This window comes from Argiope bruennichi, chromosome 6 (assembly GCF_947563725.1).
Source record: "Argiope bruennichi chromosome 6, qqArgBrue1.1, whole genome shotgun sequence".
Lineage (NCBI taxonomy): Eukaryota > Metazoa > Arthropoda > Arachnida > Araneae > Araneidae > Argiope > Argiope bruennichi.
The window spans coordinates 133,046,399-133,062,581 of record NC_079156.1 but is presented as its reverse complement, the minus strand read 5'-3'; the positions used below and the strand labels follow the sequence as shown (position 1 = coordinate 133,062,581).

At 32.6% G+C, this 16,183-nt stretch overlaps 1 protein-coding gene across 7 annotated transcripts in view; it reads right to left on the bottom strand.

The window, feature by feature from the left end:
- Positions 1–16,183, bottom strand: part of LOC129971338 (multiple C2 and transmembrane domain-containing protein 1-like) — a 386,350-nt gene that overhangs the window by 100,770 nt on the left and 269,397 nt on the right. For all 7 annotated transcript variants that reach the window (XM_056085007.1, XM_056085004.1, XM_056085008.1 and 4 more), the window contains exon 2: positions 11,566–11,830. Coding sequence is in view for 5 of the 7 variants with exons in the window: in XM_056085004.1 (XP_055940979.1) it covers positions 11,566–11,830 (265 nt within the window). In the remaining 2 variants the exon portion in view is untranslated. The remainder of the gene's footprint in view (positions 1–11,565; positions 11,831–16,183) is intronic.

The window sequence follows — 16,183 nt, the reverse complement described above, 5'->3', positions numbered from 1 at the left end:
AAAATTGACCTTGGTTCAAACAGCCTTGACATTGTTGTAGCGATTTTAGATTTTTAGCTATTTAGATTTTAGATCTCTGTTATAGTCATTCCGACTGGTAAGAAAATTAAAAAGAGTTGGAGGAAAGAAGAAGACATGAATATTGAAACTTCATCTGGAGAGCGACCCTATTCGTATTTGAATAGAAACCCAGTTAAACATTGCATCTCTAGTCCTACAATCTGTTCCGATTATTAGTTGTGATAAAAGTCGGTCATTTGGGAATGGAGCAGATTTACCGATGGGCTGAATAGCAGAAGAAAAGCTGAAAAGATGGTATGAGAAAATGACATCTTTCCTCCCCGCAAATGGCCGATTATTTCCTTCTCAGCACATCCTGAGGAACACCAGAAATCACGCCTTTATTTTCTTCCATATACACACAAGTATAAGCAGATGGTTTTTATAATAGTTTCATTTTTATAGGTAATAGTAAAAGAATCGGACTTATTAATCTTTCATAATTAATTCTTTTCTAACAAAATATGTTTCTCCATTTATATCATCTCAGCTTTATAAATTAATCATTTATTAATTCAAAGTATGGTTTTGCTTCAATAGTGTCAGATCCATAAAAAAAATTATTTACAGTATACTCCCGAGTATCCGGTTCGCGACAATCCGGCCTCCGTACTATCTGGCCTAGTTTTCTTTTATGTAATTAAATGAGGGGTAAAGGCAACATCGGCAACATTGCCAAGGCATTGGAAGCGGGCGTCTGCTACGGTCCTTCTACGTGTCATGTGCAAAATACAGGTTGTGACAGGAAAAAAGCAGCGTTCTGCTCGTTGTTCATTGTTTCATCAATGTGTAATAGACAGCAGTTGTTTCCGCTGTTCCTGATTGTGATTGCACAGTACGTATAGTATTGGTAAGTTGTTCTTGGGATATGTTTAATGCTTTATTTAAGTTTACCACATTGAAGATTTCCAAATGAGTGCTAAACGAAAAAAAGTTGTAATGACTATGGAGAAGAAATTACGTTTTACACAGCGACTATACAAAAAATATACTTTTGGAGTTAGGAATTGGAAAAAATACAGTGGGGGACTGAGTAAAAAAATCTATTTGACTCTTCTCTTAGGGTTACCTCTGCATATCTGTGTAATCCTTTACCAATGAAAAATAAAATGATTTAAATATAATTTTCTTAAAAACTAGCCTAACGATTACGTCAATATTTTGTTTACATTTCTGCATTTCAGTTAGGCATTACCAAATTTATGTTAAAATGTGAACAGTTTATATGTTTTAACTTACTTTTTAGAGAATAAATTCTTGAAACGTGCAATGCAATATATTAACATACATAAACTACCACTACAGAGCCTTCTATTTTAACTCTACATGTTACTGGCAAATACTTCTATGATTCAATGGGCCATGGCTACGTTCAGATTCTACATCGCTTGAGATCAAAAGGGAGTTTAGCACTCAATAAGAAGTTAGAAAATACGTATTATAACAATGAGCTTTGGTATAAAAACTTTGTCTTCTGGTATTGGGGTGGGGGGGTGGGACAAAGAAATGACCTTATAGAACTCCGGCCTGTCCGGCGTTCTTGTTATCCGGCCAGCCCTTTTGCCTCCTTAGGCCGGATACTCGGGAGTATTCTATATATGGTGTTCGTTAATGTTGGAGAATGTAGAAAAAGATGGATGTTAATGAAACGTAATCATGGCGGGATGTTAATGAAACTAAACTAATCTAACTTCAACAACACGAAACTGAGATATCAAAATTGGTACTTAACACAATTAAATTTAATTTATATAATCAAACATAAAATAAATAAAACTAAATCAATAAAAATAAGAAGTTAATCTAATAAAACTGCCAATAAATAAATAAAAACAGAACTGGAGTGACTAAGTGAAAAAGTGTGGAGTTGGGACGGATCTAAAAGAAAATGTTCTGTCAAAAATTCGACTATTCTCGCCTGTCTTTCATTATTTCTAACCTTCCGCCGAAAGCCATCACTTGAAGAACAATTTTGTTTCGAAAAAGAAAACTAAATTTGTTTTCTTTCTTCCGCTTTGCGCCGTCGCAGAGTAATTTTTCGATCGAACAGTTTTTCTTATTCCGCACGGCGGGCCCGTTTCTTATCCCCGTGTTTTCTTATTCATGGAGAGAGGGGTTCGCGTGCCTCGGAAGCGGAAGTCTAATGAAGGAATTTTCAAATGGCCCGCTCCACTTCATTTCCTTGCAGGCGTAATCCACCCTCTTATTTTTGTTCTTCCGATTCAAGTTGGTTCTCTTTTGGAAAGGGAAATGTAGCATATGAAACATGGAATAAAAAATGGTCAAAACTTTTGAAAAGACTGAGATTTATCAAGAAAGTGTATAAGTAATGGGACAGTAAAAATAACTTTAATGACGATTGATTTCAAATAATGAGAAAAGGAAAAACCCTTCTCAGTCTCAGTCATGAAGATGTGTATGTTATGGTAAATATGATTAGTCCCGTGAAACCCTTCTCAGTCATGAAGATGTGTATGTTACGGTAAATGTGATTAGTCCCGTAAAACCCTTCTCAGTCATGAAGATGTGTATGTTACGGTAAATGTGATTAGTCCCGTGAAACCCTTCTCAGTCATGAAGATGTGTATGTTACGGTAAATGTGATTAGTCCCGTGAAACCCTTCTCAGTCATGAAGATGTGTATGTTACGGTAAATGTGATTAGTCCCGTAAAACCCTTCTCAGTCATGAAGATGTGTATGTTACGGTAACTGTGATTAGTCCCGTAAAACCCTTCTCAGTCATGAAGATGTGTATGTTACGGTAAATGTGATTAGTCCCGTAAAACCCTTCTCAGTCATGAAGATGTGTATGTTACGGTAAATATGATTAGTCCCGTGAAACCCTTCTCAGTCATGAAGATGTGTATGTTACGGTAAATGTGATTAGTCCCGTAAAACCCTTCTCAGTCATGAAGATGTGTATGTTACGGTAACTGTGATTAGTCCCGTAAAACCCTTCTCAGTCATGAAGATGTGTATGTTACGGTAACTGTGATTAGTCCCGTGAAACCCTTCTCAGTCATGAAGATGTGTATGTTACGGTAAATGTGATTAGTCCCGTAAAACCCTTCTCAGTCATGAAGATGTGTATGTTACGGTAAATATGATTAGTCCCGTGAAACCCTTCTCAGTCATGAAGATGTGTATGTTACGGTAAATGTGATTAGTCCCGTGAAACCCTTCTCAGTCATGAAGATGTGTATGTTACGGTAAATGTGATTAGTCCCGTAAAACCCTTCTCAGTCATGAAGATGTGTATGTTACGGTAAATGTGATTAGTCCCGTGAAACCCTTCTCAGTCATGAAGATGTGTATGTTACGGTAAATGTGATTAGTCCCGTGAAACCCTTCTCAGTCATGAAGATGTGTATGTTACGGTAAATGTGATTAGTCCCGTAAAACCCTTCTCAGTCATGAAGATGTGTATGTTACGGTAAATGTGATTAGTCCCGTGAAACCCTTCTCAGTCATGAAGATGTGTATGTTACGGTAAATGTGATTAGTCCCGTGAAACCCTTCTCAGTCATGAAAATCTATATGTTACGGTAACTGTGATTATTTCGGTAAATGTGATTAATCCGGTAATTATACATAATCTCTAGTTTGTTACATTTACTGTAACATATATACGTCCGTATATCTTTTATCTTGTTTATTTAGCATACCATTGCTTTTCCAATCTGTTTCCTGGGAAAAGGGTGGATTAAGTTTTAGCTTTTCGGTAATATAGTCGCTCGACGGTTTTCCAATATTTTCGCATTCTTAACGCGATTGAAATTAAAGGATCATTTGCAGCTCTAACATAAGCGTTCAAAATAAGCGTAGGTAGATTATTTCTAAGGAAATTAATCTTTCCATGAGCTAATCGAAACAGAAATTGTTCTGAATTCCATCGTGTAACTAGCAATTTAGTAATATCGGTTGTCGGTGAGATAGGGTTAGTGGAAACAAGTGGAAAATTCAAACATTCTCGCACAATGGAGGTTTCATTTAAGAAAGGGAAGAGCACATTCCCTGCTTTCAAATATTTGAAGATTAAGTCTGTTTTCGCACATGTGAACTTCCTATCTCCCCCCCCCCCTCATTGATTCTTTGCACTCGGAAAAATAATTCAGTGCATAATTATTCAACTAATACATGGATGCATTTATTGCTCCAAAAAAATAAACATACATATATATAATTGTTTTAAGTTGAATTTATCCCAAATTCTGATCTACATCGTCTTACCTTCTCAGACATGCAAATGTATGTGTCACAGTAAATATGATTAAACCGGTAAAACCCTTGTCAGACATGAAAATATGTATATACAATAAATGTTATTAATCTGGTAATTATGCATAATTACTAGTTTCTTACATTTACCGTAATATATTTACGTCTATATATCACTTATCGAAAAATATATTTACCATTAATTAATTTATTTAACATCAATCAAAATTAAAAAATAAATGGAAAAACTTCAGAAGGAAGCACCGTCTTGAATGAATCTGAGAAGAGACACCCGGTCGCACAGTGTTCGTAGACCACCATCCCATCACACTATAGGTGACCGAACAGAACTGAAGAATAAAATGAACATCCTAGTAATTAAAGACGAAATAAGTCGAGAATGGGAAAGAGAAATTATAATCGTTTGCAGAATAGCAGCTGTACATCGCCATAAACAAAAATAAAAATTTTGTTGGTACAGTATTGTAAGGCTCACTGAGAAAGTATTAAAAGATTTCTTGAAAAAATTTTGCATTCATTTAGAGAAGCATAAACAGTACTCATTGTGATTAACGTTTTTTAATTAGCAGGAAAAAGCGATAAAAAGATTTCATAAATTAATATTCGTATGAATTAATATTTAACCTTTTCAAACCTAAATTATTATTTTTTAACCAAAAATCAATAGTTAAAAATTGAATTAAAAACTTGGAAAAACTTCACGTTTACAATCAATCATTTCATTCAGATTAAAAAATTAAAATTATCCATTCATTTTTCATTTGTATCTGGATTAGGCTAGGAGCACGAAAGTATAATATGAGTGCAAATAATAACGTCTTTGGATATTAACAGCAAATTTTGGAGATACCATTTGATATCGTCGGACTGAAGAGGGTTAAATATTTGTATCAAACTTTTACTGTTATAAAATCATTCTTTACTTTTGGCTTGAATGTTATGGGTATAAATATTTCAGCTTGAGTCTCTCTTTGAAAATAATCTTATGAATCTATCCAATTGAAAGCAATAAAATAAAAAAATTTCAGATCAATATTCTGTTTTCTTCTTTTATAACTTTGAAGTGGAAAAGGCATCATATCTTTCTTGCAAGATTGATACCTTCTCACTTTTTGATTCAATAAATTTCTCTTAAACCTCTTTCTTCTTTTGTCCAATTCCTTTAAATTAATTTCTCTTTCTTCCCTCTCTCAGGTGGGATTTCGTGAAAAGGACTCTCGGTTTTCGTCTAATAAAGAAAGAGGCTTTTCGTTACCGAAATGTGACGGTCAATATTTGTCGGCGAAAAAAGTTCCACGAGAGTTCTTTGTGAAGTTTTCTTCTATTGCCTCGGAATCGTCTGCCTTTTGTTGACTCCATTCTCCTTCATTCGCAACCGAATATTTTCACTCCGCCACCCCTATAACCTCGAATCCCATCAGACCGATTGCACTCTTCTTTTTATTCGGAAAAAAGATAGCAAATGCTCCTGCATGGATCATTTTTGCTTGTGTGAGCATCTAATGTCCTAAGTGGAGGACTGAGAGAAGCCTCTCAAAGAAAAAAATTATTCAGAGTTTCAGTATGGGAAGGAACACCTAAGTTGAGATAAAATCGAAGATTCGTTTCTTTATTCTTTCCAGAAATGCTTGCGGATAGTTTTCGTTTGTTTTGCGGACATCTAATGTTTTGTGTGGAGGAATATCTATGCAAAATTTCTCTTACTAGAGGTAAACTATTCAAGGTTTCAATACAGAGATCAAAAATCGACGTAAGACTTTTTTTTTTACATTAAAAAAAAAGTTTGCGAATTCTCATATCCGAACGTTTTTTGTTTGTTTTGTATAGATAAATAATCTCAAGAGTGGTTGAAGAATCTGCGAAAGTTGCCACTAAGTAGAGAAAAAGTAGTCATGGCATATGAAACAAGACAATCCTTATGAAAAATTGAAGTTCAGTAAAATGCTCGTTCATTTTAGTTTATCGATAAAACTGACGAATGAAGCAGACTATCTTAATTAGCAATACTTTAGTGGAATAAGATCTGGAACTCGCGATCTTTTGGCTTCAAAGCCTATATTCGAAGCTACATTGTATAAAGGTCTTTGTTATGTTTAAATAGTCAAAGAATTATCACAAGAGCAAGATGAATCATAATAAATGTGTTAAAATTCAAATATCTTCCTTCAATTTGATTTCTGATACATCATTGGATTCAAAGCAGTAAATACAAAACGTTAAAATGTACCAAAAACACATCTTTTCAGAGCAATCGAATTCATATTTAAAATTACCCAAAGAAATTATCATTATCGTATTCCAGAAAAGATACTTTTTTTACTCATCAACAAATAAAACAAAAACAACCACTTTTTGTTACATTATTGCTTTATAATTCCTTTGAATATTATTTTACAAAATCTCCTAAGACAATAAAATGAAATTTTCCCTTTGGTTTTCTTACTTAAATGACTACCCCCAGCAATTTTGAGTTACAAAGCATTTTTCTTTTTACTTCAAAGATTTTGAAACCTTCTCCTCTGAAACTTGAATGCCTGGCGAGAAGGGGGAGAATCTACAGCCCACATTATTGCCTTGGAGGTAGATCTCGAAAAGAAAATTTCACTGATCCATGTAATGAACAAAGAAGTCTGAGGTTCATTTCTATCTTTTTTTGTCATGTATATTTTTATTTTTTATGTAGTTTTTATAATTTTTTCACAGACCGGTTCGAAGGAAAAAAAACTTCAAAGGCACAAGCGCGAAGTTTTAATTAAAATGATTATTCAAGTGTATTAAAAGAGTAGCTGAATTAAAAGAATCCGAAATTGAACAAGTGAATTTATCCTTTGTATTTAAATTTTCGTTGTGGTAATCATGCTTTCATTCTGGTGTTGTTTGAGAGAAATGGAGCAATGACGGTCTCTCCATTTGTATTAAATAGACCTCCAGACAATTCTAGCCAAGTGATTTTTTCATTTATTTTGATTCTCTTTATCGGATTTGAAATATATACTTTACATCCTTCTTTTTTACTTAAGAAAGGGAAAAAATAATTTCTTTTCACGAAGTCATAATTTCTGAAATTTTAATGCACATCACTTGATTATTCCATCTAAATTTTTAGAGTATTTTAAAGTTCGTTTTATTTTATATGTTTTTGGACAATTATAAAGTATTTCTTTCGTAGACAGAATATTATAAATTGAAGATCCGATTACTTCTGAAATTTACTCTGTATGTGAAAATGGCGAAATATATAAACTAACAGTTCTTCAGAACTAATATAAACTTCTTTCTACTTGTACCGTTTGAGTTATATAGACTAAGTGATGTTCTAATCATGTGATCACAGTCTAGTGTAACGAGTTCAAACCACATTAGCACTATCATAGCTTCAAAATATTCTTAGTTTAATTAGTGACTCCATTAGAATAACGGCCCACTTCCGAGCTACTCTAGGACTGCACAATCCTGCGATTCGAAATTAATAAATTACATTCAGGCTTCTACGGACTATAAAGATATTAAAAATAATATTCTGAAATCTTGAAATAAGATTCTGATAGTCTGAGTCAGTTTCAACCTTCTGAATCAGAACTCGTTTCAAAGAAAATCCCCTTTAATTCTTGGAAGCCAGTTTTCTCTCATTATTTGGTGAAAGTTCTAAGATGCCGGTTCTGATATGCCGCTTGTTATTTCACCATGAATCAAAATAAGGTTATTTGCAACAAAAGAGCTTCAAAATGGGACATTTATCGAACTGAATCAAAGGTGATAAAGAAATTGGAAATTTCTATCAGCCCTTTTCAAGCCAAGTTTAGTTTAGTTATATTAACGTCCCATTTTAAAGCAACAACAGCGCTATTTTAGGACAGACCTCGCAATTTTGAACCGCGGTCAGATGACGAGGACAAAACCTGAGCAGGCATCAGCCCCTCTCCAAACTTCTACAACCACACCAGCAGGAGGACGTTTGGACCCGACCTATTTAACGTGCACCATACCCGTTTACACTACAGTTCTTCGGTGGAATCGGGTCTTGAACCTGAAATCCTCTGGTTGCGAAGTCGAGACCTTACCACCAGGCAATTACCTCCCTTTCAAGCCAAATTAGAAAATATTCAATTATCCCACCATTATATTCGATTTCCATGGTGCACCTTATGCTTTTCTCTCTTTGATAGGATGTATTAATGGAATTACATATCTGGCAATGTCTTTGGATCGAGAATTTTACTACTTATTTAGCGCCACCATATGTAAATTTTCAAAATGGGAGTGAAAATGAAAATTCCTTCGTGATACAATACCTGGATTATTTCAAAGCGAAAAGAGAACTAACACCCTATTTCCCGAATTTGTGCGTTTCAAGATTAATCAAAATAAAACAATAAAAATTCATCATTGGAAAAATTACCTTTTAGGAAAACCTTTTTACGTAACTGAGAATGATTTATTTCTTAGCTTGAGTGAGAAAAACTAGAAAAATTGATTCAATTTGAAAAAGTAAATATGATTTCGTCGTCTTTATCTCTCCGGCTCAAAGTTATGATTTATTTTGCACCTTCAAAATTAAATCTTATATTAATATTTGCAAACATATTATGTGTGCCCTTTTATAGTTTAATTTCGCCGTGTCCGTCAGGGAGAGGCACCTTTCGAACAATTCATTTCCTTTCCTAGCAAAAGGAAATTCATCTTTCCGTACTTTATCAAATATCCAATTGACTCATTCCGGAAAGTTTTCCCTCTTTCAATCTAGCAGATACGCTACTTTTCAACGAAGAGTTCCAAACTTTAATCCAGTTTTTCCCATTTGGAGTTTCATTTGCTGTTATCAAGTAGCGTTTGAAAAATTTCTTCAAAAAAAAAAAGTATTTTCATTTTCTTTTCAGTTAAATACGTTTTAGAGTATTGCTCGACTTTCGGAACAGAAAAAAAAGACTATTTTAAGATATTGAGTGTTGTATGAGAGACAAATCTTTTCGATTTCATTGCGAATTTAAATCGCTTTACTTTCATCATTTAAGGTGAAAAGTTTTAAGATATTTCTTCCACTTTGAAAGCATATTAAATATATGCGTAAAATATATGAATAAAAGTAGAAAATATATAATAATATATGACGAAAAAAAAAGAGTTTCATAGAACAAAGACTTTTACTCTGAAAATTTTGGGGTAACCGAAAAAAAAATCAAGTCACGGCAGGACGATTTTCACATAAAAATCTAAATTTGGCTCATTATGAATACGGACGTCAGAATTATTAGCCTACTCAATAAATCTATTCAACAAAACCGGATTCTACTTGAGCAATTTCTAAGCGAAAGCAAAACTCCGTCAAAACTATGTAATGAGTCGATCATTTGACGCCAAGAAAATCACACACAAACTAAAAAAAAGTCCCATCCATATTTTGATTTACCCATTGACTTAAAAATTCATATGATCTGAATGAAGCCTGTTGCTTCCCAGATGAATGTAACTTCAGACGTAACTGGTCTTTCAAGATCAAATCTGAACATTCAATGCTGAATATGATCGTGAATCTGGCAATCTAGAAAATTCGCATGGAAGTCATGAAAGAAACCAAGAAAAAAGGATCCGATGGGGCATGAACCGTTTGGAGGGGAAAAAGCCATAGGGGGTCACAAAACAAATTTCTAGTAGAAGGGTGTAATAAGGCCATGAGATCAAAAAAAGGAGAAAAAAAAAAAAAAAAACAAGATTAGATTTAACTCCTACACTTCAAAATCTTTTTGGGGCATTTAAGAACAAAACTCACCATCAGAAAGATCTGCATCGACCTACCATCCTTCTTTTGACCATCTGCATCACCGGCATGCCCGTATTGAAGCAGAATTCAGTATATATGCGAAACATTTATGTACAGTGAACATTAACAATGTAAGAAATAGAAATATATGTAGCAGAAGATGATTGATATTTTTGAAGAATGATAAAGCCATTAGAAGAGAATAATTAAAAATTAAATAATAAATTTAAACAAAATTAAATTTAAAAAAAGAAACAAAGTGAGAGAGAAATGAATCCAAAAAATTTAAAACCCTTAACTGGGGAGGTGCGGTATCTCAGACCGCTAAAGATGGATTTTCGGTCACTCCTATTCTATTTTTAACTCATTCGAAGGGGTTGACCCTGTAGCTTCTTGTTTCGAGACCTTCACTACGTGCACTCTTTCAACCGGTTTCAGCGGAGGCTTTCTTAAATATTTTAGTTATTTCTTTGCTCGACGTCTGTGAGAGCCCACCTTCTTTTTAGTGTTCCAGTATTATACAAGGCTTAGCAGATGGCCCTAAAATTTTTTCCTCGAATTATCATCCAATCAACTGATCCTCGTTATGAAGCAGAGCTCCAGACACTTTTAAATGAAGCAGAAAGGGATTTTAGTGATGAGGATAATTGTACAGAAGATTTTTTCGTTTAAATTTTGTATTCGGCTGATTCTGATATGTATGTTTAAATATAATTAATTTTTCTAATGATAATGTATTTTGAAAAATTTCTAAAATTTATTAATATACCAAGAGAAATATCTACAGAAATAACAGGCTGATTTTTATACTAGTGCTTAACCTGTATGTTTATAATGCCCTCGAAAATTATGCTACGAATGTTCACACGTTTCTGCGTAGAAATGATGACAAAAAAAAAAAAGGTCAATTTTACCCACTGTCAGTTTTTTTTTCTTCTTATAATTGTTGAATTTTTCATTGTATTGTCTATATATATTTTTGTACTGGAAAAATAAATATGATTTAAAATGTAAAAAGGTAATATGTTTTTTCAAGAATGTTATTTGTTGTAACATGTAATTTGAGAAGAAAATGTATATTCAAACGCAATTACTGTTTTCAATGATACTATATTTGGAAAAATTTCTAAAATATATTTATATATCAAGAAATATATCTTCAGATTATATTGACTGATTTTCATGCTAATACTTTCATTAGAAAATTTAATTTTAGTGTAAAGAAAATACGGTCTCGCAGACCGTACCACCCCAGTTAAGTCCAAAATTTTCACCTCTCCAGTTAAGGGTTAAGGCGTCTTCCAAAAGGATAGAAGTAATGTTGGCGTTGAGTGCTCGTTATTGACCGGCTTAAATAAATGTGTTAGAAACTGGAATGGCGTGGATTGATTGTGAATGACAAGATGAAAAAACTCCTTCATCTTCTTAGATCCCTAAGCAGTAACTTTTTAAAATTCTACATTTAACCCTTTCGAGGGTAGCTTCATTAGAGGACATTAGTACTTACCCTTCCGGAGAGTCATAGTGCTTGGATCTCCCGTGTTTCAGTTTGAATTTCCGAAGCGTGGAGATGACGGTGTGGATCTTCTTGCCGGATCTAAAGCCTAGAATCTTCCGGTAAGGGGAGGGTGGCTGCGGAGAAGGGGGTAGGTCGGAGGGCTCCTCGTCCTCTGTGGAGCGCCGGCTCAGGTCCGTCTGGCTCTTGGCCTTGGGACGGAGAAACTTTTTGCGCCGCCGAACGCCGTCTTCCGGCGGGCTGCGGTCCGAGTCGCCTGAGAAATGTAAAAACACAAAGAGTTAATATGGGAAGAAATATATTACTTATAAATGTAGATGATAAAACTGCATCATTAATTTTTTTCATCAATAGCTACATGAAGCGATTAATTAAGAACGCTTTATAACTCTGAAAGTAACGAAATCATACTACATAACTACATAACAGGCTCCTAACATAGTATTGCATTCTCTTGACTTACAAAACTTTTTCCATATTGAAAAATTTTGAAATATATTTTAATATAATAAATAAGACTAAAATCATTTTCATTTATACCGGTGCAGTCCAATCCCTACTGAGATAAAAAAGAAATTTAAATTCTAACAATTTAGCTCCTCCCCTCCCCCTTTTAGGTAAATTCCTATAAGAAGATTACCTATTGCCATGATTCTCATGACTTTGGAAAAATATCTTCAGTTCTTTACCGATCATGGTCCTGAGAGCCCAAAACTATACTTCATTCAAAAGTTTATATTCTATTATATTTTAAACGGCTTGGAATATGTTGTTAGAAATGCAAAATCCTCGGATGAGTTCGTAAATGGCCCATCTAACTTAAAAAGAGTGGGAATGAGGGGGAGGGATTGAAATTTTCATTTCGCTGTACTTCCTTAATATTGAAGATACAAAAATAAATCCAATTAGCCAAATGAGCGCCTCATTAAAGACGAACAACTTTTGTACTTAAAGCTTTTTCATAGCTGTAATATCTTAGAAATGAGGAACTGAAAGGTGATTTTCATGCCCTCATTTTGACTGTTTTTAACATCAACAATTTATATTGTCAGATAGGAACTTAGAAGCAAAGGAACCTACCTTTGCCTTCCAGCTTGCAGAGAGGATTTTTTAGGAAATTAATAAATAATGCAAAGACATTAGAAACAAAAGAAAGAAACAATCTTTGTAACCAAATCGATTTTTTTAGAGTTCAATATTTTTTAAGATTGTAATGACAGATAAACGGCATCTGGGGAAAAGCGTTATTTTGTATACCTTTCCTCTCTTTCATACACCAAATGAAAATACACCAAATACCTTTCCTCTCTTTCATACACCAAATTTCCAAAATGAAATATCGTATAAATATTTTGTTTCCTATGTGCTCTCATGACTAGTTCCCTTTGCATCAATAACTCCATTCTTTAAATTCCAACCGTGTTTCATACACCACTAGACTGTAATTGTTTCTAATGAAAAATAAAATAAATCTTTTATACTAACAAATAATATAATTGTATTCATTTTTTTTCTGTTAATGAATTTGACGGTAAATCAGCATGCGCCAGACTTCTAGATATTTTTTGTGCATATTTATTCAACTAAACCGTTTCATGTTTTTAAAGTTAGAATTCAGAAATTTTGTATATTTCTATGCAAAATTAAACATTTTTAAGTTATAATAAATTCTGAAAATTTTAACTTTTATTTTAGTGGAATTTATATTCAATTCGCGTGAAACAATCCGTGAGTCACTTTGTGAATAACTGATTTCAGATGTCATAATATTATTAATAATGCATTATAAATTAACTAAAAGGTAAAAATAAAATTACTTTAATTGTATTCTGATAAAAGTTTATTTAAAAAAATAGACTTTATTTAGCTTTTTTAATTTTGTTATATACTTAATATATGGCTTAAAAAGCGTCTTTCATGTTTCGGTCAAATAAAAACAAACTCGAAACTCTTTTGCACATTTGGTAATAATTCTTCTTCAGTGATAATCATCGAATTTAAGCAATTAGTTTGAAAATACTTCTGTGCATTAAAATGTTTTTATTTATTTAGTTATTTTACTTGAAGTTTGAAAATAATTAAATTAGCAATTTAATTCCATTGCTTCTAATACTTTTTTTAATGAAAACATCTCTTTTTTATATAACAGCTGCCATAATTGCTATTTTATCCCATTTTTGGTGTTATATAAACCTAAATTAATAATTTCTAATTTTTAATGCTTAAATCTGAACCAAAATTTCGTTATAATTTAAATTATTTGGCTAAGCACTCTACTAAATAAAAAGATTTGGCATGGAAAAAAAATTAGTCTTTATTTCATAGAACTAAATCTGAACCTTGGCTCTCAAAATAGAATTAAAATGGATTTGGTGATAGTTTAAATCGGATAGTTACTACATTGCTTACTCGGGTGATCTCGGATAAAATCTTTTATAATTAAAAGCAGAAATTAACTTTAAAAGAAGTAAATAACATTTGGAATTAATTAAAGATATATTTAAAAACCTTTCAAAAATTTCTTAATTGCATTTAATCTAGAACAATCGTGGCAGCTGAAACACCTGAAATCTGCATTTTATAATCTTAAGAATCACACAAAAGGATATTTTATAACGTCTCTTTGTTCGAATTAATTGCTTTGTGTCTTCTCAGTCCCACAGGCGCACTTTCCAAATAAAACTCTGTTAATTACATTCGCATCTCCTATTTATCTTCTTGAAAGTGTTCACTGTTTGTACGATCCATGTAATAAAAGATGTACAATGTAAAGATAACAAACGCAGAGAAAACATTAGTTGAGTGGATACTATTTTTCTTAGACATCCATGTCACTTTCTACTAAAATAATTGCTTCAAAACTAGTCGTAATAACATTTCAAAAGTGCATTTTCCTTCAAATAGTAAGACAATGTGAAGTATTTGAGACGAAAATGAATCGATTTCCATCCAATACGAATTCTTAAGGTGGGTAAAAAGCAGTGACTAGTTCTGAATGGGATATGGCTAAATGGGTTTTCAATCCCAGTTACACGACATCAATTTTATTGCTCGTAAAGACATAACGCTACATTCATAGAAAAAAAAATCTTTCTTCCTTTAGATTACTGAGCAGTTAAGAGTAAGAATGCGTTTTGCTATTAGCCATTAAGGGGAGATAGACCATTACATTTTCTGTAAAAATGTCTTTTTGGTTCTTTTCTTTTTTGAATTTGAATTTTTGTGTTTGATCAATGAACAGGAACAGTCATCGATATCGGTTACTTTAAACTATTCGTTAGAAATACGATTTATCGAATGATGATCTCGAATAAAGAATTGAGAATGATAAGGATTTGAAGAGAGTGCATCAATTTTCGAAAGTAGCAAATTTGGTTAAATCCATATTTTGATGCATGATATTTCATTTTATAATTTAAATTCATATTTTGATACATGATATTTCATTTTAAAATTTAAATCCATATTTTGGTACATAATATTTTATTTTAAAATTTAAATCCATATTTTGGTACATAATATTTCAGTTCGTCAGTTAAATCCATAGTTTGGTACATGATATTTCAGTTCATCAGTTAAATCCATAGTTTGGTACATGATATTTCAGTTCATCAGTTAAATCCATAGTTTGGTACATGATATTTCAGTTCATCAGTTAAATCCATAGTTTGGTACATGATATTTCAGTTCATCAGTTAAATCCATAGTTTGGTACATGATATTTCAGTTCATCAGTTAGATTTATATTTTAATGCATAATATTTCAGTACATCCGCTAAATCCGTATTTTTATTCATAATATTTCAGTTCATCAGTTAAATCAGTTTCTTTATATTTCGAAATATAATGAAATCTTATCTGGCAAAGTACACCTCGTTTAATCACTATGTTTCAATGTTCCATTTTGTAGCAGTACGAGATTCATATTTGTAAAATCTTCGTAAGTTGAACTAGGGTCAGATGAAAAGGAAGGCACACGAACTAAGAGATTCAAGACCTGATTTCACCTACGATCAAATGATCAACAAACACTGTGTAGAATGAAAGTGCCTCCGTCGAATAAACATGATCCTCCCTTTGAATTACTATGAACATTTTGGAAGGGTGAGTACAGTCTTAGAAGGGCAATTCGTTTTTGAAAGGGATATTGTATAACCCCATTAAGAGATGTTATCGTAACTACCTTGTATATGGCTTTAATACTCGTCAAACTGCGAAACACCTTTCATTTCTCGTATAAAAAGTTATACAAGGAAAAACACTAATGTTACTGTTGAAAAATTAGTGATCGAGATTTTTATTAATTACCCGATTTGATTAGAGCTCGAGATTTTAATTAATTGAGATCGCTCTGAGAGCGAAAACCGCATTTTAAAATTATACCCATCAGTCTATTTCTTAAGACTATAACTAAAAAAACGCTTTGAACTAGTTAGATGAAATTTGGTACAACAAAAAATTTGTAGATTTATACCAAATTTTAATTTAGTGGAGGTTTGTCGAGTACTAGTGAACATATTAGTTAGAAAACGTTAAAAGTTAGACATATAAAATATTGTGCACAATTTAAGCCTCTAAAGCACATATCCATATTAAATTTAGAACAAAA